Genomic DNA, 21,972 nt, shown 5'->3' with positions numbered 1-21,972 from the left:
AAAGTCACAGCTGAATATATTATATAATGAACTGCTCTAGATCTAGAAAGGAAACTAGAATTGTAAATATGTTTTATTACAGACCACTGAAGATCTTTTACACTGATAAGCCAAAACATTATGACCACTGCCCACTGCGACGTTGGAGGCCGCCTGGTGGCGTTGCGGGCACGTGATGCTTTAATAAAAGTGCGTAAGCGGAGCGGACGCGGACGGGGGATCAACGTAGCGAAGATATGGGCTCCAGATGCGGAAATCCATTGAGATAAGCAGCTTTGACAAGGGGCAGGTTATTATTACGCAGAACCTATGAACGAGTATCTCTAAAATGGCAAGGCTGGTCGAATGTTCACGTGCCGCTATTGTGAGCGTCTACGGAAAGAGGTAGAAGGACAGTGAAACTACCACTGCGCGCTAAGTGGTTGGACGTCCACGACCTTTCACAGAACATAGGGTCCGGAGGCCTGTCTGCTCTGTAAAGTACGATAGATGGTGATCTATAGCATCTCTGCCGAAAGAACATAGTGCTGGTGCATGCACAGGTGTTTCGGAGCACACCGCTCATTGTACATTGTTGAACATGGAGCTCCGCAACAGATCACCCCTACGTGTTCACATGTTGACACAACGACATCGTCAATTACGATTGCAGTTGGCCCGAAACCATCTGGATTCGACCCTCGATCAACGGAAACGTGTCGTATTTTCAGGTGAATCATATTTTTGCTACACTAGCTCGATGATCTTCTACACAAACGCCGTCATCGAGGTGAACGGCGGCTCGAAACGTGCAGCAAGCCACGGACGTAGGCGTATGGGAGCAGTATTATGCTGTGGACACATTCTCCTGCTCTTGCATGAGACCTGTGTTAGTAATCGAAGACGCGCTGACAGCTACGAACCAGCTGCATCCCTTCATGCTTGATGTCTTCTCCGACGGCGATCTGTCTTTCAGCAGTATAATTGTCCATTTCCGGAGCCAGAACCTGCTACAGAGGTTTGAGGAGCATTATACTGAACTCACGTTGATATCTCGGCAACCAAATTCGTCCAATTTTATAGAACCCACCTGGGTCGCTATCAGACGCCATCACAGTGTTCCCAAATCAGCGGCTCGTTATGTATGCGATTTACATGACCTGTGCTAGACATCTAATGCCACATACCTCCAAAAACTTAACAAATCCTGTCGGATCACTGATACGCGGAAACAGTGACGTATTTCGTTCCAAAGACGGACAAACAAGCTATTAAGTAGATGACCATAATGTTTTGGCTTGTCAGTACATTTCAACAAAAATAAACGCTCATTGTGATAAATGTGCGCATTGTCTCGGACTTGCACGGGTGTAACTTAAATGGCTTAATTTTATCTCAAATTAATTTTTCGGCACTTCGGCAGACTTTTTTTTTTTTAAGTTGTCCTTGGGAAAAACTTAATTTTTGAAACTAGGAAAATGTTGAAACAGTGACATATCATGCACGGATTGTCTTAATGATTGCCAACTCTCCTAGGCCATAACAGTAATATAGAAGGTAACTATTAACAGGCAAGTTTGGTAACATAAAAAATTCGACGGGTATCGAGAATTGCCGGCTGTTGTGACCGAGCGGTTCTAGGCGCTTCAGTCTGGAACCGCGCTGCTGTCACGGTCGCAGTTTCAAATCCTGCCCCGGGCATGGATGTATGTGATGTCCCTAGGTTGGTTAGGTTTAAGTACTTCTAGATCTAGGGGACTTAGTCCCATAGTGCCATTTGAACCATTTTTTTGATATCGTGAAGTCCTACAAAATAGTGCTATTTGATGCAATAAATGGCAGTTGCACGTTATCTAAGGAAATTTATTTCGCAAACTACTATACTTTATGCTATTGGGTTGGTGCATAGGTTCGTGGCGGTTTTTTTTTGTAAGTTTAATAACACGACGGATACACATAACAGAGACTTTAGCCATCAATAATATATTTTCCTTCACTATTTACAACAGACTGCCAACGCTGGGATAACTCTTTTATTCCGCGACTGTAGGCGAAGGACGCGTCGAGCCTTTTTCGGAGCGCCTTTTAATCCGGGAAGAATGTTCCATGTAGGTTGTTCGATAGAGAGCTGAAAACATAAAAATCAATCTTAGGGCGCACGTTCGGGTGAATAAGATGGGTACGGAACGACTTCACAACGCAACTCCAGTAATTTTGTCAGTCTATCAGTTTGCTAGTGGGCGTTATCGTTGAGTAGCACATTTAGTCTGCAATTCGTTTCAGTTGTTAACAATATATGTCAGTAGTGATGGTTACACTCGGGAAAGCAATTCATAGTACACCACATCGTCGTTGTTCCACCAAATGAAATGGAAATGAGCGTTTGTCGTCATTGGCCGGGAGGGTCCTTGCGGGGCAGGAGGAGGTCATAGAGACGGAGCGCAAGCTCGGGTTAGGGAAGGACGGGGGAAGGAAATCGGCCGTGCCCTTTGAAAGGAACCATCCCGGCATTTGCCTGAAAGGATTTAGGAAAACCACGGAAAACCTAAATCAGGATGGCCGGAGACGGGATTGAACCGTCGTCCTCCCGAATGCGAGTCCAGTGTGCTAACCACTGCGCCACCTCGCTCGGTCTTGCGGGGCAGGTTCGGCCGCCTTGGTGTAGGTCTTATTACATACGACGCCACATTGGGCGACCTGCGCGCCGGATGGAGATGAAATGATGATGAAGAAAACACAACACCCAGTCCCTGAGCGGGGCAAATCCCCGACCCAGCCGGGAATCGAACCCGGGCCCGTAGGACTGCAATCCGTCACGCTGAGCACTCAGCTATCGGGGTAGACGTCCCACCAAATTCTTAACATTATCTTTTGTGGATTCACGCATGTCTTTGTACGGGAGTTGCTGGTCTGTTTGGGCTCAACCATTCCTTCCCTTTCTTTATGTTAGCGTAAAGACGCAATTTTTCGTACCAGTAAAGGTACAGGGTAGAAATGGTCGGTGTTGTTCACGAGTCAATTGATGCCGAGCAAGGAGGGATGTACATATGGAAACCCACCGATTTTTGTGTTTTTCGCATAGAGCTTGCGGTACCCATACATCCGATTTTTGAACGTTCCCTATTGCATGAAAATGTTGCACGATGTTGGAATGATCACGGTTCTTCACATTTGCAGTTTTCGAGTACACTGACGTATGTCATTGTGGATTAATGCGTTTAAACGATGTTCATTAAACGTTGCAGGTCTTCCTGAATGTGGAGAGTCGCTTACATCAACACGATCCTTCTTAAAATGAGAAAACCATTTTCTTGCCCTGCTCTGACCAATGGCATTATCCTCACATACGTCGCAAATGTTTCTGGCTGCCTCTGCTGCTGTTACCCCTTCACTGAACTCAAAGAGAAGATGATTCTGGAAATGTTACGATTTCTCCATTTGGCACTCGTTTACTAGCGTCCACAGCTCCCCTCAGTATCTCCAAACGACAAAATGACAATATGTAAACTCAAACAGTAACAATGAACTGCAAATAAAAAATGACAATCCATAAATAAACCCACAGCAACCGGAATACCAACTTGCAAAACAAGAAAGCTACAAATTTAGGCACAAACCTAATATTATTACTTGTTCCTTCTTCTGTTCGAGTATTGAAACAGGATACTTGTGAACGCTATCGTATCTGCGTATCTATCGTATTACAGCCTCACAGGCTTATATCACCTGTAGCATTCTTGTTGTACTGAAATAATGGAGATTTAAATTGGCTTTGCAAAAGGTCTGTCAAGTGCAAGTGCCATTAGCTACTGCACACTAACAGCTCTGCAATGAAGAGCTTCGTCAAAAATACACTCCTGGAAATGGAAAAAAGAACACATTGACACCGGTGTGTCAGACCCACCATACTTGCTCCGGACACTGCGAGAGGGCTGTACAAGCAATGATCACACGCACGGCACAGCGGACACACCAGGAACCGCGGTGTTGGCCGTCGAATGGCGCTAGCTGCGCAGCATTTGTGCACCGCCGCCGTCAGTGTCAGCCAGTTTGCCGTGGCATACGGAGCTCCATCGCAGTCTTTAACACTGGTAGCATGCCGCGACAGCGTGGACGTGAACCGTATGTGCAGTTGACGGACTTTGAGCGAGGGCGTATAGTGGGCATGTGGGAGGCCGGGTGGACGTACCGCCGAATTGCTCAACACGTGGGGCGTGAGGTCTCCACAGTACATCGATGTTGTCGCCAGTGGTCGGCGGAAGGTGCACGTGCCCGTCGACCTGGGACCGGACCGCAGCGACGCACGGATGCACGCCAAGACCGTAGGATCCTACGCAGTGCCGTAGGGGACCGCACCGCCACTTCCCAGCAAATTAGGGACACTGTTGCTCCTGGGGTATCGGCGAGGACCATTCGCAACCGTCTCCATGAAGCTGGGCTACGGTCCCGCACACCGTTAGGCCGTCTTCCGCTCACGCCCCAACATTGTGCAGCCCGCCTCCAGTGGTGTCGCGACAGGCGTGAATGAAGGAACGAATGGAGACGTGTCGTCTTCAGCGATGAGAGTCGCTTCTGCCTTGGTGCCAATGATGGTCGTATGCGTGTTTGGCGCCGTGCAGGTGAGCGCCACAATCAGGACTGCATACGACCGAGGCACACAGGGCCAACACCCGGCATCATGGTGTGGGGAGCGATCTCCTACACTGGCCGTACACCACTGGTGATCATCGAGGGGACACTGAATAGTGCACGGTACATCCAAACCGTCATCGAACCCATCGTTCTACCATTCCTAGACCGGCAAGGGAACTTGCTGTTCCAACAGGACAATGCACGTCCGCATGTATCCCGTGCCACCCAACGTGCTCTAGAAGGTGTAAGTCAACTACCCTGGCCAGCAAGATCTCCGATCTGTCCACCATTGAGCATGTTTGGGACTGGATGAAGCGTCGTCTCACGCGGTCTGCACGTCCAGCACGAACGCTGGTCCAACTGAGGCGCCAGGTGGAAATGGCATGGCAAGCCGTTCCACAGGACTACATCCAGCATCTCTACGATCGTCTCCATGGGAGAATAGCAGCCTGCATTGCTGTGAAAGGTGGATATACACTGTACTAGTGCCGACATTGTGCATGCTCTGTTGCCTGTGTCTATGTGCCTGTGGTTCTGTCAGTGTGATCATGTGATGTATCTGACCCCAGGAATGTGTCAATAAAGTTTCCCCTTCCTGGGACAATGAATTCACGGTGTTCTTATTCCAATTTCCAGGAGTGTAGTTATAATCAGCAAAAAAATTGATTTTCAAGTAATAATCCAAAATGAAGCATGATTTTAGTGTATATGTTTGTAGAGTAATCGGAACACGTCAAATCTGGATCGTCAGCCCTGAACAGCCACAGTTACGTAGCTAAAGTACATGACATTCGAACAATATTACCTATTAGAAGTATCATGCATCGCTACTGTGTTGACGAACAGTTCTGTATTCCGAGCATTTCTTTATAAAAATACGTACCAGACTTAATTTTGTTGCATATGTCTCGTCTTCAGCTTATTTTTGTTTTGTAATCTGTTTTCTAGATGCTAATGCAGATCGTTTTTTACAACAAAACTCACATCACGATTTGAAAGTATGGCATCCTGTGATTTAGTGAATTCCCGTTTAGAACTGTTGTTGTTGTGGTTGTCTTCAGTCTGAAGACTGGTTTGATGCAGCTTGCAGCTATCCATTCCAGTGTATCCTGTGCAAGCCTCTTCATTTCTGCGTTAACTGCCGCGGCCTACATCCATTTGAACCTGTTTATTGTATTCACGCCTTGGTCTCGCTGTACAGTTTTAACCCTCCCCCCTCCTCCCCCATACGTCCACCCATTACGCAAAGTGACAATTCCTTTATGCCTCAGGATGTGTGCTATCAACCGCATTTTTCTTTTAGTCAAGTTGTGCCATAAATTTCCTTTCTCCGCAGTTCGATTCAGTCCCTTCTTATCTGTTATTTTGTGTATCAATCTAGTCTTCAGCACTCTTCTGTGGCACCACATTTCAAAAGATTTTACTTTTCTTGTCTGAACTGCATATATCCACGTTTCACTTCCGTACAAGGCTGCACTACAACAAATGCCTTCAGAAAATACATCATAACATTTAACTTGATATCAGAGGGTAAGAAATTCCTCTTTTTCAAAAATGCTTTCCTTGCCACTGCTAATCTGAATTTTATATCTACTGTATAGTCAGCTTTTCAAGACACTATCCATCCCATTCATTTGCTCTTCCAAGTCCCCTACTTTCTCGGGCAATACTACAGTGTTTTCTGCAAACCTTAGAGTTTTTATTTATTCTCTATGAATTTTAATTCTTTCTCCAAATTTCTCCTACTTTTCCTTTAGTGCTTACTCAATGTGCAGCCTGAATAGCATCGGCGATAGGCTGCAACGCTGTTTCGCTTCGTTACTGCTTCCCTTTCTTGTACTTCGCCTCATAACTGCAGTCTAGTTTCTGTGCAAGTTGTATTTAATCTTTCACTCCCTGTACTTAGAGTGTATTCCACTCAACATTGTCGACAGTTTTCAAACAACTTACAGGAATTCAGCCAGGTGATGTTTACAGCGCCCGCCTATATTTCGGCGGGAGTACACCCCGCCATTTTCAAGGTGGTCGCTTTAAACATTATCTGGCTGAATTCCCGTAAGTTGTTTAAGAATTGTACACGCTTGGAGAAACTCAGATCTCACATTGTCGACAGTTGCTGTATGTTTACAAAAGCTATGAACGTAAGTTTGTCTTCGTTTAACGTATCTTCTAAGATAAGTCGTAGAGGCAGTATTGTCTCGCATGCTGCTACATTTCTCCGGAACACAAAGTCATCCCCCCCCCACCGACTTTTTTCATTCCTCTGTAAATAATTTGTGTAATTATTTTGCAACAATGACTTATTAAACTGATAGCTCGGCAATAATTGCTCCTTTCAGCACATGCGTTCTTAGGAATTAGAACCAGTACATGCTTCTTGATCTCTGAGGGTATTTCGCCTGCCTCTTATATCTTGCACGCCAGGTGTAATATTTTTGTCATGGCTGCCTCTCCGGAGGATCTCAGTAAGTCTGAGGAAATCTACTGCAGGGGCCTTGTTTCGACTTAGGTCTTTCAGTGCTCAGTCAAATCCTTCTCGCAATATCGTATCTCCGATTTCATTTTCATTTACTTTCTCTTTCCTTCCATGTTCATTTTTAAGACTATTACATCTAAACTACTTGACTCTGCGTAAAATAAACAAAACGCGTGTCTCTTCCTATGATATACACCTGAATCTTTACTCTGGGAAGCACTATGAAGTCCTTGTCGGACCGTAGTTTTTATTCTACAGTGTATTGAGCTTTTTCCCGTTCCACTGGAAATTATTAAGTCTCTGTGTGGGCAATTATTAGTTTGTTTCTGTCCGTGCAGTCTCTACGTGATCGATATGTGGGAGGCTGAAAGGTATTTGTAGTTTCTAACCCGAGAGCCCAATATCGCTGGGTATAATACTATGTTTCGAATGTCTCCCAGTTGAGACTCTTCAATATCTCTTTTACATTTCTGAGTCTTTCCATGTGCTAATTCCTAAGCTGTTTATTTAGTAAATAAAAACCGCTCCAGTTGCAGTTGAGAACTTTGTCGAGTGCGCCACAGGCTTTGATCTTTACACTGAGTCATTCCAAAGTGATTCTGAACAGTTATGATTTGGACGCTCTTCTCTACAGCATAATTTTTCAGGACTACTTGATAATAGCCTAATGTGTAGGCCGAAAGCGGTAGGGAACTCAATAAAGTTCTCAGCAGCAACTGGAGTGCTTTTTATTAATTATTAAAATCTGTCACACCCTCTCGTCAGCCAAACAAATCTGTGACCATTCACATTATCCCTCTTATATACTCTCAACATACCCTGTTCCTCCAACCTTTCATGGGTCCCATACACTTGAGCAGTATTTGCATGTGAGGGGGTGTACAAGTACAGTGTTTTGAGGCAGAGAGAGAGAGAGAGAGAGAGAGAGAGGGTGTACAAGTACAGTGTTTTGAGAGAGAGAGAGAGAGAGAGAGAGAGAGAGAGAGAGAGTTGTCGAGATGAAGGACTCGGAGACACTCTGTATTCTGCTTGAATCTAAATTATTTAGTTATGTCGTTTTAGAATCGAAATAAACCATAAATTAAAGATAACGTTTACTGGTTCGCATTACTTTCATGTTGCTCGGAATAACGTTTTGATAAGTATCATATCAGCTTTGGGTGGCTGATTTCTACTGCACATAATGTAGACATGTACTCGAAGTTCTGCAACTGCGCCTACATCCATACTCTGCAAACCGCTGTGAAGTGCGTGACAGAGGGTACTTCCCATATACCAGTTATTACGGCCTCTTTCTGCTCCATTCACGGACGAAGCGCAGGAAGAAAGTTTAAATACCTCTGTGCGTGCTGTAATTAATCTAATCTCGTTCTCACGAACCGAACGAGGTGGTTGTGGTTAACACACTGGACTCACATTCGGCAGGAAGACGGTTCAAATACGCATCCGGCGATCCAGGTTTACTGTACATTTTCAGTGATTTCCCTAAATCTCTCCAGGCAAATGTCGGGATGGTTCCTTTAAAAGGGAGCGGCAGATTTTCTATCCCCATCCTTGGAACAATCCGAGCTTCTGCTCGGTATCTAATGACCTCGTTGTGCGTCAGGACGTTTTACCCCAATCTTCCTTCCTTGTTTCACGATATCTACGGAATGGGGTAGTAGTATATTCCTAGTGTCATTTAAGGCCAGTTCTTGAAATTTCTTAAGTAGGTTTTCTCGTGATAGTTTATTTTCAAGAGGCCGCCAGTTCAGATTCTCCCACGGGTCAAACAAACCTATGATCGTTCGTACTGCCCTTCTCTTTATACGTTCAATATATCCTGTTAGTCCTATTTGGTACTGGTCCTATACTACTGAGCAATATTCTAGGATGCGCCACACAAGTGATTTGTAAGCGATCTCTTTCGTAGACTGCTTGTATTTTCCTCGTATTCTACCAATAACTCAATGTCTGCCACCTGTTTTACCTACGAGTGAGCCAATGTGATCGTTCCATTTTATATCCCTACAAGGCGTTACGCCCAAATATTTTTATGAGCTGACCGATTATAGCTGTGTTTCGTTGATGCTGTAGTCGTAGGATACTACGTTTTGTCGTGTTGTGAAGTGCATAATTTTACATTTTGTACTGATTAATCAAGTGGCCGGTCTCTGCACCACTTTGAAATCTTATCGAGAGCTGACTGAATATTTACAAGCTTTTTTCAGACAGTACTTCATTATATAGGGAGAGAAGAAATAGAGCAAGTGAATAAATTCAACTGCTTGGGAAGTGTAATAATGGATGATATGTATTCCTCAACAGAAATTAGGAAAATAATTGCAATGGCAAAAGAAGGATTCAAGAGGAAACAGAAATTACTTTGTGGACCACTAAACAAAGATCTGAGGAAAAGACTTGCCAAACGTTACATCTGGAGCGTTGCAATGCGTGATGCGGACACCTGGACATTGAGGAAGGAAGATGAAAGAAGACTGGAGGCACCAGAGATGTGGATATGGAGCAGAATGGAAAAAGTGAAATGGGAAGACCGAGTAATGAATGAAGAAGTATTAAGAAGAGTTGGAGAAGAAAGAAACAAGCTGAAAGCCATCAGAAAGAGACAACGGAACTGGATTGGACATTGTTTGAGGAGGGACTGTTTATTGGCGGAAGGAATGGAAGGAATGGTGGAGGGAAAAAGGGGAAGAGGAAAAAAGAAGATATCAAATGCTGGACAATATCAAAGGAGACAAATATTCAGAAATGAAAAGATTGGCTACGGACAGACAAAAGTGGTAGAGACTTAACCCATGACAAGACCTGCCGTAAGGTAGAATACCATACTACTACTACTACTATTCATTATACATTATTGCATAATATGCGAAAAGTCTGACGTTACTATTAATATTGTGGGCAAGGTAGTTAATATACAACATGAACATCAAGAGTCCCAACACACTTCCCTGGAGCACCCCCATAGCTATTTCTACATCTGTTGACAACTCTCCAGCAGAAATAAAATGTTGCGCCCTCCCTGACAAATAATCATTAATACAGTCACAAATTTCACTTGACACCCCCATATGATCGTACTTTTGACAATAAGTCTAAGTGTGATACTGAATCAAATGCTTTTCGGAAATCGAGGAATACTGGATCTATCCTTACTGACTTTATCCATGGCTTTTATTATGTCATGTGAGAAAAGTGCAAGTTGAGTTTCATGTGACTGATGTTTTTGGGATCCATGCTGGTTGGCATGGAGGAGACCATTCTTTTCGAGATACGTTATTACGTTTGAGCTCAGAAGATTCTGAGATTCTTACTGCGCACTCGTGAGATGCAGATACATTCAGTACTTACTGCAGCTTGGCTTGCTTACACGGAGATGCACCCATAGGCATGACACATTTCATTCAAGCTATTCAGCACGTAAACCACTGCAAACTCATTACACACTGATTTACCACTGCAGTACCTCCAAACTCGATGGAGATATCCGCAGAGACGTGTTAAAAGTTAGAGAAACAATGGCAGTATGTAGTTCGGTGCCTATGATTGAGGGTATTTGCTGGCATCTTACGTTTAATACAGCAGAAACTTCGTATCATTATCGTAAAAACAGCTAGTTGCAGAAACGATGCGTGCGATGGCTCCCCGAGATCAATAATATCGGAATACATAAGAAGTGTCAGTTGAAACAGTCCGACTAAGCTATTAGGCAACACAGCAATGAAAATGAAATTGACGAGAATGACTTCTATCTTAATAACTTTCGGAAATACTGCCTAAGCAACGCCGAACTGTGACTGTACAGTGGACGTTGGTCTAATGTTCCATTACGACATATGTGAGTCTCTGTATGTTTCTCTCTCTCTCTCTCTCTCTCTCTGCCGTGTGTGTGTGTGTGTGTGTGTGTGTGTGTGTGTGTGTGTGTCATTAACACACTCTCTCTCTCTCTCTCTCTCTCTCTCTCACACACACACACACACACACACACACACACACACAGAGAGAGAGAGAGAGATAGTCTTTTACGTTCAGCTAAAAATTATAAATAAATTTTTTACTCGTTCACGCTGGTAAAAACAAGAATGATCTCTTTTAACGTTGCAGCTCGTAAAAGATTTGTTTGTTATATGCAAATAACAATTTATAAATCAGCTGCGGTAATGGCCACGTCACCAAACCTTTTGTGTGCATATAACGAACATTGACTCACAATCTAATCAGGGAAAAAATTATGTATCACGTTATAGTGGGCTGATTGGCTCAAAACTAAAAACATTCCCGACGGACAGCCACCAGGTCCCAAATAAGTCGGAAATTTAACATGTAAAAGGAATGATTATTAACGAGCTGTTGACATCGAAGGTATTAGAAACAAAGCATTTGAAAAAGTAGGGCGGGTGAGTCAGTCGAGGTGTACTGAAGCCGCCGTGGTATTCACCTGAGCGATGTAGTGAAACAACTGTCTCCCAGAATGCAAGCCAGTGGGCAGGCCCCCGTCAGAGTCATAAGAACTGCGGCGTCCTTTATTCGTAATTAAGTAACAGACAATAGCTTGGGGAAGATAAGCACAGTGTGCTGAGTGAAGGTCTTTCCGTTTTTGCGTGCTGCCGTTGTGACACTAGTTTGCCTCTCCGTTTGTGGCCGTGACTTCGTGTCACTTATTTACAAATTGACACAGGTTATGAACTCTAAAAATAAACCGTGTGTGCGAAAGGGATACCAATTTGTTCTCTGGTGCGCCATAGAGCAGTGTAGTGAGATATCGCACTGTCATCAGATGGAAAAATTTCAAACGCGTTCATTTTGACTCTACAAACGAAACTTAGATTTAATCGCCAAATACATATCGATCAGGTGCAAAATGGTTATTTTTGTCAAGACGTTCGCAACCGTGTTTCAGCTTCTACATCTACAATCACGTTCTGCAGGCCGCCGAAAAGTGCGTGGCAGAGGGTTCTTAGCATGTTACCAAATTTAAGAGTTTCTTCTTTTTTTTTCTTTTTGTTTCAACCGCTTCGGGAGCGTGGGATGAACGACTGGTTAAATGCTTCTATGCATGTTGTAATTAATCTGCTTTTGTCCTCGTGGTCCATTCGGGATACGTAGGCGGCTGAGGAATACCTCTAGATGCTTGATCTGAGATAATGGTTCTTGAAATTTTGTGAGCAGGCTTCTGGGGTGTAATTTGCGTACTTCTTCAAGCTTATACCAATTCAAGTTTTACAACATTTCCGTGACACCCTCTTCCGAACTAAACAAACCTGTGACGTTTCGTTCTGCCACTCTTTGTCCACGTTCGACATTTTTCATTTCTATCTGATATGGGTCACACATACTGTAAGACAAGAGACACAGGTTATTTTTGAACAGCTTCTTTTGTGGACTGGCTGCATTTTCCCAGTAGAGTGCCGCTGCATGGCGCGACTGACACTTCTGAAACACTCAAGGAATCAGAATAAAGAGAAGTTACGGATATTGATTATCTGAATCAATATCCCTCCCAGGTACGCCTAGGCATCTGACTTAAGATGTAATCATTCTCAATTCTTAAGATGGTCCCACACCGACGTCGCCGTAACGTCATGGAACGGAAAGGATCGTCACTGTTAAATGACGACGTGTTCGCACTGGACAGAACGTCAGTGCAACGAAACGTCGGTTAGCGTAGTACTGAACGTCGAAATGGAGTTTCTGGGATACCGCCGATCTTATAAAAAAAAAAGTGGGAATACACAGAACTACAGAGACGATGGGGTGTATGAACCATCACGGGACTGGCAATGATAATAGTCATTAATATAAACAGTTAATGGACAGAGCAAAATCGAAGACTTGAAATAAAAAAAAAACTATAAGTGCCAAAATCATAAATCTGAGGAAAATTAATTCTAAGTATAATTATGTAATTCATGGTCATAATTGCACTATTAATGTGTTTTCTTTGAAAGCTAAGCATAGTATGGATCTAGTATCCAAAGGAAATTACAAACACTGTATCATAATGGTACGAAAAACTTTCTGAAAGTGGAAATGCAATGAAAAGCTGTAAGTGCCACAGTTCATTACTTGGCAAATAGATAGGAAAAGTTCATTCTACGTTTTTCAACTGTACCTGGTCATTAGTTGTCAGGTACTGCATCATTTTAAACAAACCTTTCTTCTTTTCGTCATAGAAGTGGCTTACATCATCGAGGGCATGTAGCGGAATTTTCTTGATGTCCTATACTCTCAAAACACGTATTCCTTCCCAATCCTCAAATTCATTTATGCTTCTCCAGGGTCTTAACTAGATTAAGCTTATATTTGACTACTCATAGCCACTGTACACTGGGCATGTTTAGGTTTCCTGTGTTTACATTACTATCAGCGACTTTTTTGAAATCTAAGAAGTCAGATGCATTCATGTTATTGACAATAAATGGCTTTATTTGTCTTGACTGCTGAATCATGTCCTTTACAACTTATGGAACAGTACATTTGGTAACTCAAGACTAAACATTCTGTCCAATTATGGTACAGGTTAGTGATCAGTAATGAGACTTACCTCCCGAAAATGGCAAGGAATTTTATAAATTACAGACCAGTGCACATTATCTATTATATTTAAACTTTTTGTGTGTGTCATTATTTTCGATGAGAAAATCGGAGGCATCTGTGGCATGTTGAAAGTGTGACTGCAAGTGATATTTGTGGACAGAGAGGAGAGGGGTGAAGACAGCAACAAACTATGACTCAACCCACAAGCGATCCCAGGATCCGCACCTGCGTGCAACCTTTGCAATATGTTACGAAAAAAAGGCATGCAATACAATAAAAAGTGAGAAGTCACTACATAGCATGACTGAGCGTGGGGTGAATAGTTCAACTTCAGATGATGGCAGACGACCTGCAGAGTGATTCGACCTTTCTGTCGCACCAATTGACTGCTGACAGTTTGCTGAATGCAGCTGGTCAGAGGCAGGCGCGAGTCCGAGTTCGATACTAAGGGATCACCTCCTCCACGTAAATATCACTTGCGATCGTCTACACTTTTAACATACGATAGACTTCTACATTTTTAATAACAATAACAATGTTTCAATATGCCATATTAATAATATACGGGGACTGATGACCTCAGCAGTTAAGTCTCATAGTGCTCAGAACCATTTTGAGCCAATAATATACACTAAGAGAAAAAATTAACGCACCACGAGAGAATTATCCGAATGAGACGGAAATCAGTTGATGTAACGTACATGTACAGACAAACAAATGATTACAATTTTAGAAAATTGGATGTTTTATTCAGCGAAAGATTTTCACAAATTCAGCAAGTCAATAACGCGTTGGCTCACACCTGACCCTTATATAAATAGGTATTCGGCTTGGCATTGATTGATAGAGTTTTTGCGTGTCCTCTTGAGGGCCAAATTATGTCCAGTTGGGCCGTTACATCGTTAAAATCCCGAGCTGGTTGGATGACCCTGCCCGTAATGCTCCAAACGTTGTGAACTGGGGAGAGATCTCGTGACCTTGCTAGCCAAAGTAGTTTTTGGCAAACACGAAGACATGCAGTACAAACTCTCGCTGTATGCGGGCGGGCATTATCTTGCTGAAATGTAATCCTAGGATGTCTTGCCATAAAGGGCAACAAAACGGGACATAGAACATCGTCGACGAACCGGCGTGCTGTAAGGATGCCGCGGATGACAGCCGAAGGGATCCAGTTATGAAAACAAAATGACATCCGAGATTATCACTCGTGGTTGTCGGGCTGTTTGGTGGGCGAGAACAGCTTGGTATCCCACCGCTGTCCCGGTCGTCTCCAGACATGTCTTCGGCTTGGAATCTCACTGACTGGAGTAGAATTGTCTTCAGTGATCATCACGCTTCGGCCTGAGCCCCGATGGACAGCGGAGACGTGTCTTGAGACGCTGCGGACCAATCTGACTGTCGCCCACCATACGGCCCGACAACCAGAAATGATGGTCTGGGCCACCGTTTCTTTTCATAGCAGGGCCTCTTTGGTTCTCATCCGCTATATCCTTACACCACAGCGGCACGTCGACGATATTCTACGCCCGGCTTCGTTGTCCTACATGGCAGGTCATCCAGAGCTTACATTTCAGCAAGATAGTGCCCGCCCGCATACGGCGAGAGTTTCTGCTGCTTGTCTTCGTGTTTTCAGACCCTACCTTGGCCAGCAAGGTCTCTGGATCTCTCTCCAATTGAGGAAGTTTGGAGGGTTATGAGTAGGGCCGTCCAACCATCTCAGGATTTTGGCGATGTAACGCGCCATTTGAGCAGAATTTGGCATGATATCCCTCAATAGGACGTCCAACAACTCTACTAACCAACGCCAAGCCGAATAGCTGTTTGTATAAGGGCCAGAGGTGGCTCAAAGCGTTGCTGACCAGTTCAATTTTTGAATTTCTTTCTCTTGAATAAATCATCCAGTTTTTTTGTAATAGTTTGTTTGTGTGTACATGTACATGCCATCGGCCGGTTTCCGTCCCATTCGGAAAATTCCAGTATAACATCCAAAAAATTGAAGTTCGCAGAAATATAACATGTGAGCATTTGTCCGAAAATCTGATAAGAACACGGCTCACACAGTCAATTTGAAAAAAAAAAAAAAAAAATGGTTCAAATGGCTCTGAGCACTATGGGACTCAACATCTTAGTCAATTTGAAAACTATAATACTAGCAAACACAACTCTGAGACCTTCACATTTTACCCAAATAATGGTAGTTGACACCGAACGTAAATAAATGTATGAGTAAGTTTCAGTTAAACTAAATGAGAGGTTGACGAATAATTAAATCAACTGAAACTGAAATGAAAGATTGCAAAATTACCTCCCTGATTACCATTTAATTTAAAGTGGAGTAGAGATTCTGATATCAAAGAACATAAAATGACATGTTAAAATTCAAGTAGTTAATTTTGAGGGGCCTCATAAGCAGGTGGCTAACTCAGCTCGATAATCTCATCTGTCTGTAGTCTGATTCTCCACGTTAACATAAGGTAACATTTCATTTTGAAATCATCAATGATTTAAAGCATCAAAATGTTTAACGTGTGAAATTTGTCGCAAGAGACAATGCCAGATGGCTTTGAAGAAGCCCAGGTTGCCCGCAACTCGTGGTCGCGCGGTAGCGTTCTCGCTTCCCACGCCCGGGTTCCCGGGTTCGATTCTCGGCGGGGTCAGTGATTTTCTCTGCCTCGTGATGGCTGGGTGTTGTGTGATGTCCTTAGGTTAGTTAGGTTTAAGTAATTCTAAGTTCTAGGGGACTGATGACCATAGATGTTAAGTCCCATAGTGCTCAGAGCCATTTTTTTGAAGCCCAGGCTGGAAAACTGATGTGGATGGCTTGAAATAATCTTACGATCAACTGAGCATTTATTATCTGAGTAAATTACGATAAAATACAAATAAAACTCACGATTGCTAGTGTATTTGTTTATTAGTTCATTAAGTTTATCATTAATGTACGGAGGTGGCAAAAGTCATAGGATACCTCATAATATCTTCTCATACCTCCTTTTGCCTGGCGTGATGCAGCAACTTGATGTGGCATGGACTTAACAAGTCGTCGGAAGTCCCCCTACAGAAATATGAGCAAAGATTCCTCTATGATGATGATGAGATCCCATACTCTGAGTAGCGTAGGGGACGATGCGGGGGGACCCGCACCACCTACTAGCCCAGGTCCTAGCGGAGGTTGTTTGCCATTGCCTTCCTCCGAAATTACGAAAGTGTGACCGGTGCAGGACTTTATGACCGAACTGCCCTCTCCATTATGTCCCATGAAAGTTCGATGGGATTCATATGGGGCGATCTGGGTGGTCAAATCATTCGCTCGAATTATACAGAATGTTATTCAAACCAGTCGTGAACAGTTGCGGCCCCATGACATGGTGCATTGTCATCTATAAAAATTCCATAGATGTTTGGCAACGGCCGTCCGAGATGGCCGAGCGGTTCTAGGCGCTACAGTCTAGAACCGCGCGACCGTTACGGTCGCAGGTTCAAATCCTGCCTCGGGCATGGATGTGTGCGATGTCCTTAGGTTAGTTAGGTTTAAGTAGTTCTAAGTTCTAGGGGACTGATGGCCTCAGAAGTTAAGTCCCATAGTGCTCAGAGCCATTTGAACCATTTGATTTGTTTGGCAACATAAAGTCCATGAATGGCTGAAAATGGTAGCAGAACATAACAATTTCCAGTCATTGATCGGTTCATTCCATGTAAACATAGCCCGCGCCATTATAGAGCCACCACCAGCATGCACAGTGCCTTGTTGACAATGGGTCCATAGCTTCCGTCAGTTCTTACCAACTGAAATCGCGACTCATCTGACCACGCCACGGTTGTACAATCGTCTACGTCCAACCAATATAGTCGCGAGCAGAGCATAGGCGCTGCAGCCGATGTGCTGTTAGCATAGGCACTCACGCCATTCGTCTGCTGCCATGACCCATTGACACCACATGTCGCACTGTCCTAACGGATAAAAAAAAAAGTGGTTCAAATGGCTCTGAGCACTATGGGACATAACTACTTAAACCTAACTAACCTAAGGACATTACACACACCCATGCCCGAGGCAGGATTCGAACCTGCGACCGTAGCGGTCGCGCGGTTCCAGACTGTAGCGCCTAGAACCGCTCGGCCACCCCGGCCGGCTCTTAATGGATTCGTCCGAGGTATGCTCTACATTGATTTCAGCGGTTATTTCATGCAGTGTTGCTTGTCTGTTAGCACTGACAACTCCTCGGAAACGCCACTGCTCTTGGTGGTTAAGTGAAGATCGTCGGCTACTGCGTTGTCCGTGGTAAGAGGTACTGCCTGAAATTCGGTATTCTCGGCACACTCTTGACACTGTGGATCTCGGAATACTGAATTCCCTAACGATTTCCAAAATGGAAAGTTCCGCTTTCAAACTCTGTTAATTCCCGTCGTGCGGCCATAATGACGTCGGAACCGTTTCACGTGAACCACCTGAGTATAAGTTACTGCTCCACCAATGACCCGCCCTTTTATACAGGGTGAAAAGTATTTAAACCGACAAACTCTGGAGATTGTAGGGGACATCAAAACAAATATTTTTCCCTAAAATCATTTTTTCCTATGAGGAGTATTTAAACTGGTAGAGGAAGATTTCTCTGGCGGCAAATTAATTAAACCAACAAACACTTTTCTATTTTTTTATGACCACGAGACAACAATTAGGTAGCAGATACGGCCCAATTAAACAGTCCCCAACAACACCGACCCACATATTAACGAAGAACCGCACTTGATAAGCGCTAGTAGCTGTGGCATGTAGGTTATCCTCACTCCAAACATGCGAATTGTGCATATTGAAGACTCCATCACCCCCGAACGTTGTTTCATCGGTAAACAACACAGAGGATGGAAATGTAGGATGCATTTCACACTGTTCCAGGTACCACTGCGAAAACTGTGCTCTGGGTGGATAATCAACTGGTTCCAGGTTGTGGACACGCTGTAAGTGAAATGGACGTAGCAATTGCTCTCGAAGGACTGTTCTTACATTCGTCTGATTCGTCCTATGTTACGTGTAATTGCACGAGTGCTGATTGAAGGATCCCGCTCCACATGCTAAAAGACAGCTTCCTCAACTTGCAGCGTTCTTACCGTGCGACGACGTCCCTGTCTAGGTAATCTGCTAAATGGCCCGGTCTCACGCAGACGTTGATACACAACAGCAAAGGTCGTATGATGCGGGATACGGCGATTAGGATATTGTTGCTGATAAACCCGCTGTGCAGCTCGTTCGTTGTGGTGCGCTACGTAGTACGCACCAACCATATCAGTGTACTCACTCCAGGTGTATCGCTACATTAGTAAACAGAGACAATGCACTACTGCACTGGTGGACAGCAGTTGCCTACAACTGAAGAGCGTAATACGGCCTCCACCGGTTTAAATAATCCTCATAGGAAAAAAAGACATGAGGGAAAAATATTTGTTTTGATGTCCCCTACAACCTCCCAGAGTTTGTCGGTTTAAATACTTTTCACCCTGTATATTGTGTACGCCATACTATCGCCATCCGTGCTTGTGCGTATCGCTATCCCGTGACTTTTGTTATGCCAGTAGACGACAGTTGTGACATGTCTTTTTTGCTGATGACCGTTAACTTCTGTTGATTTCTGTCTCATAGCGGTTACTACTTTCGTTGATTCAACTCCATCTATATCATATTGCGAAAACCACCTGGCGGCATGTGACAGTATCACTAATTGGTCCCCTCGGCCCCGTTCCACTTGCGAATGGCGCGGGGGAAGAATTATTGTTGTAAGATATTGCAAACTATTTAAGCTGTCAGTAAATATGGAGCTATACTTGGTAAAACTGATATATGGACGTGAAAATGACCATAAGTGTGTAACTAAGTGGCAAAACTATCACCACAGCATAACTGTAATAATCGTGCTTCATCTTTTTGTAAGTACAGATATATTTTCGTCAAATGCTGCCTTACCACTTGCAATTGTCCCTCTTATATCTGTGTAGTCACCAGCAAATAATTTTTTGTATTTATACAGTGATCTCCAACTGTACAAACATGTACATGAATGTATAAACACCTGAAGATGGGCGCAAGCCCGAAACCGGTCGTGTGACAAATAAACAACCTTTTATTGTGACTGGTAGCGGATATTTTTCTACAACCTCGTATAGTCACGGAGTTCGACAGCATCCACTACGGATAAAATTCATTTAATATTACAGTGTTATGAGCGTAGTGGACACCGTTCAGCTTCTACCGAAATATGTTTGGGGGAGGGGTTTCGCCCCCTCCCGCTTCCGTCTCCCCCTCCCTGCCTCTCCAGTTGGGTCTGGCCTAGTCAGAGAGTATTCTGTCGAAGGTAACACCTTTATGAGAGCAACCGACCGCATTCGTTGCTGGTACGCTCCGCATTATTTATGTTTAGCTGCCCGGGAACGGTGAGGGACGGTGTGCGTGCACGCAGGTGCTTGCCATGCCGTGGCGCGATAGTCGATTCCTGTGCATACGGAACCAACTGGCGGCGGCTGGTTCGGTGGACACGACTGTATGGTGGCCCCCCTCCACGGCCGCCGCTGCAGCGGGAGGAACTTTCCCCCCGAGAGCCGCCGCTTCACGGCAGCCGCTAACAGCCAGCCACGCAGTGCGTGAGCAGTGAGCGATCGTCTCGCGGGGTGCGTCCGTGGAAGACTCGCGTGCATGAAACGGGAACACCGGCCGCAGAGGGGCGCTCCCCGCCCTGACTTGCGTAACTGTGCGTAACGCTCTGCGTAGCTTGCCATCTTGCTGCATTTCGCTCTTGTGTGTCCTATACTACGCGGATGACTTGCCGGAAAGCATTCTTGTGACAGTCTTCTGGTGGAAACTACGCTCAAAAAATATATGTCTTGGTCTAGCCGTAAAGGGAGACTGATTAGTGGTGGAAAAGTTTGTAGCGATGTTTTCTGAAGTGATGTATTTATGATGTTCTTCTAGAAAATCGTGGCTGTGAAGAACAGCGTCATAAACACGTCCAGTTTCATTCCGTTGTGTGTTAGCCTGGGGAACTCCGAACTCTACCTTTAACAACGATTAGTGTCAAAGACGTATTTTCGTGCCAATGATTACACTTACAGAAACACTAGCTGCTAAACCTAGCACGGCCCGGGTATCCATTTCGCCAGTTTTCTGTTAAAAACGGAAGCTTGAGATGTACTGTGTTTGTAGTGTAATACCGAAAAAATTTCATTTCCATATATTCGTGAAAACACCTTCGAAATTATGAAATAGTCGTACAAAGAAATACGCATAATGTACAATTGTTTAAGTCCAGCTGCTTCGCGCGTCGACAACGTGAGTTGTTTTCGCCTACAGCCGCTTACGCTTCTCATTTGAAACCTTTCAAAAGCGCTGCCAAGTGTCAGGGATTTACTTAAGTTGTCTCGACTGTAGGAGTGTCTTAGCAGTAAGGAATGAGTGTATTAAAACTTCAGGCATGATGCGACATTTTTTTCACGCATCTCGATGTTAACGATGTCATATCTCCCGATCTATGTGTCATACAGTGGCATAATTTTGTAGGTACATTCAGCGGCATATGTAGATACTGTTTACACACTATGTTGCGAATAGAGATAGTAGCACTGAAGTAACAAATTTAAACGTCCTGCACGATATCTCCCGACCTGTGATAAGTAGGTGGTTCTTACTACGACGGCGTTTGTTGCCTGACAGTAAGGGATATCTGTATCAAGATTGGCTGAAATCGGTCACGCTGGTTTAGGAGGAGATGTGGAAGACACCCACCCACCCATATACATATGAAAGGAATAGTCGGAGCTGTTAAGTCCCATGATGCTCAGAGCCATTTGAATAGTCGGAACTTTGGATATCATCTTAAGCTAATGAACACACGATATTGCGTATTCTGCAATGTGTCAGCAGGGCTATGAACGTCTCTCACTGTTGCTGTTACTGATCTCTGTAATTTTTAAAAATAATTTTGCATATTCTTTCGTTTGCGGCCATGACATGTTCGTTATTAGTTTTCATAAATATACTTACTGCAAAGGAAGCTTGTGCAGTTTTCTATAAGGTAATTAGCAAACTTCACAACTAGTCTCATTTATTTCTGCCAATGAGTCACAATGTGAGCACTGACAACTACAATGGAACGCTATCTCCGACTGAAGAAGATTCGTAAAGAATGTTTTAAGACATACGTGTATTTGGTTGAGTGCTCTGCCTTAACAGTAACTACATGTGGATTATTAAAAGTATGTCAGATGATTGTGCAGTGCAGTAATTCAAAGGAAAACATTTACATTATCTGGGAGTATGAAAGAAAAACATGGTATGACGAGGGAGAAGTGCATTCGGCCGC

At 44.0% G+C, this 21,972-nt stretch overlaps 1 protein-coding gene across 3 annotated transcripts in view; it reads left to right on the top strand.

Moving 5' to 3' along the window:
• Positions 1-21,972, top strand: part of LOC124787841 (chitooligosaccharidolytic beta-N-acetylglucosaminidase) — a 218,769-nt gene that overhangs the window by 104,268 nt on the left and 92,529 nt on the right. The window contains exon 1 of one of the 3 annotated variants that reach the window (XM_047254786.1): positions 20,265-20,364. The exons of the other annotated variants lie outside the window; for them this stretch is intronic. Coding sequence (XP_047110742.1) covers positions 20,310-20,364 — 55 coding nt within the window. The 5' untranslated portion in view covers positions 20,265-20,309. Of the gene's footprint in view, positions 1-20,264; positions 20,365-21,972 lie in introns of those variants that run through there. 3 annotated transcript variants of the gene reach the window in all.

This window comes from Schistocerca piceifrons, chromosome 3 (assembly GCF_021461385.2).
Source record: "Schistocerca piceifrons isolate TAMUIC-IGC-003096 chromosome 3, iqSchPice1.1, whole genome shotgun sequence".
NCBI lineage: Eukaryota > Metazoa > Arthropoda > Insecta > Orthoptera > Acrididae > Schistocerca > Schistocerca piceifrons.
Note: the sequence above shows the minus strand (reverse complement) of the source record. Positions and strands in the feature narration are given on the sequence as shown.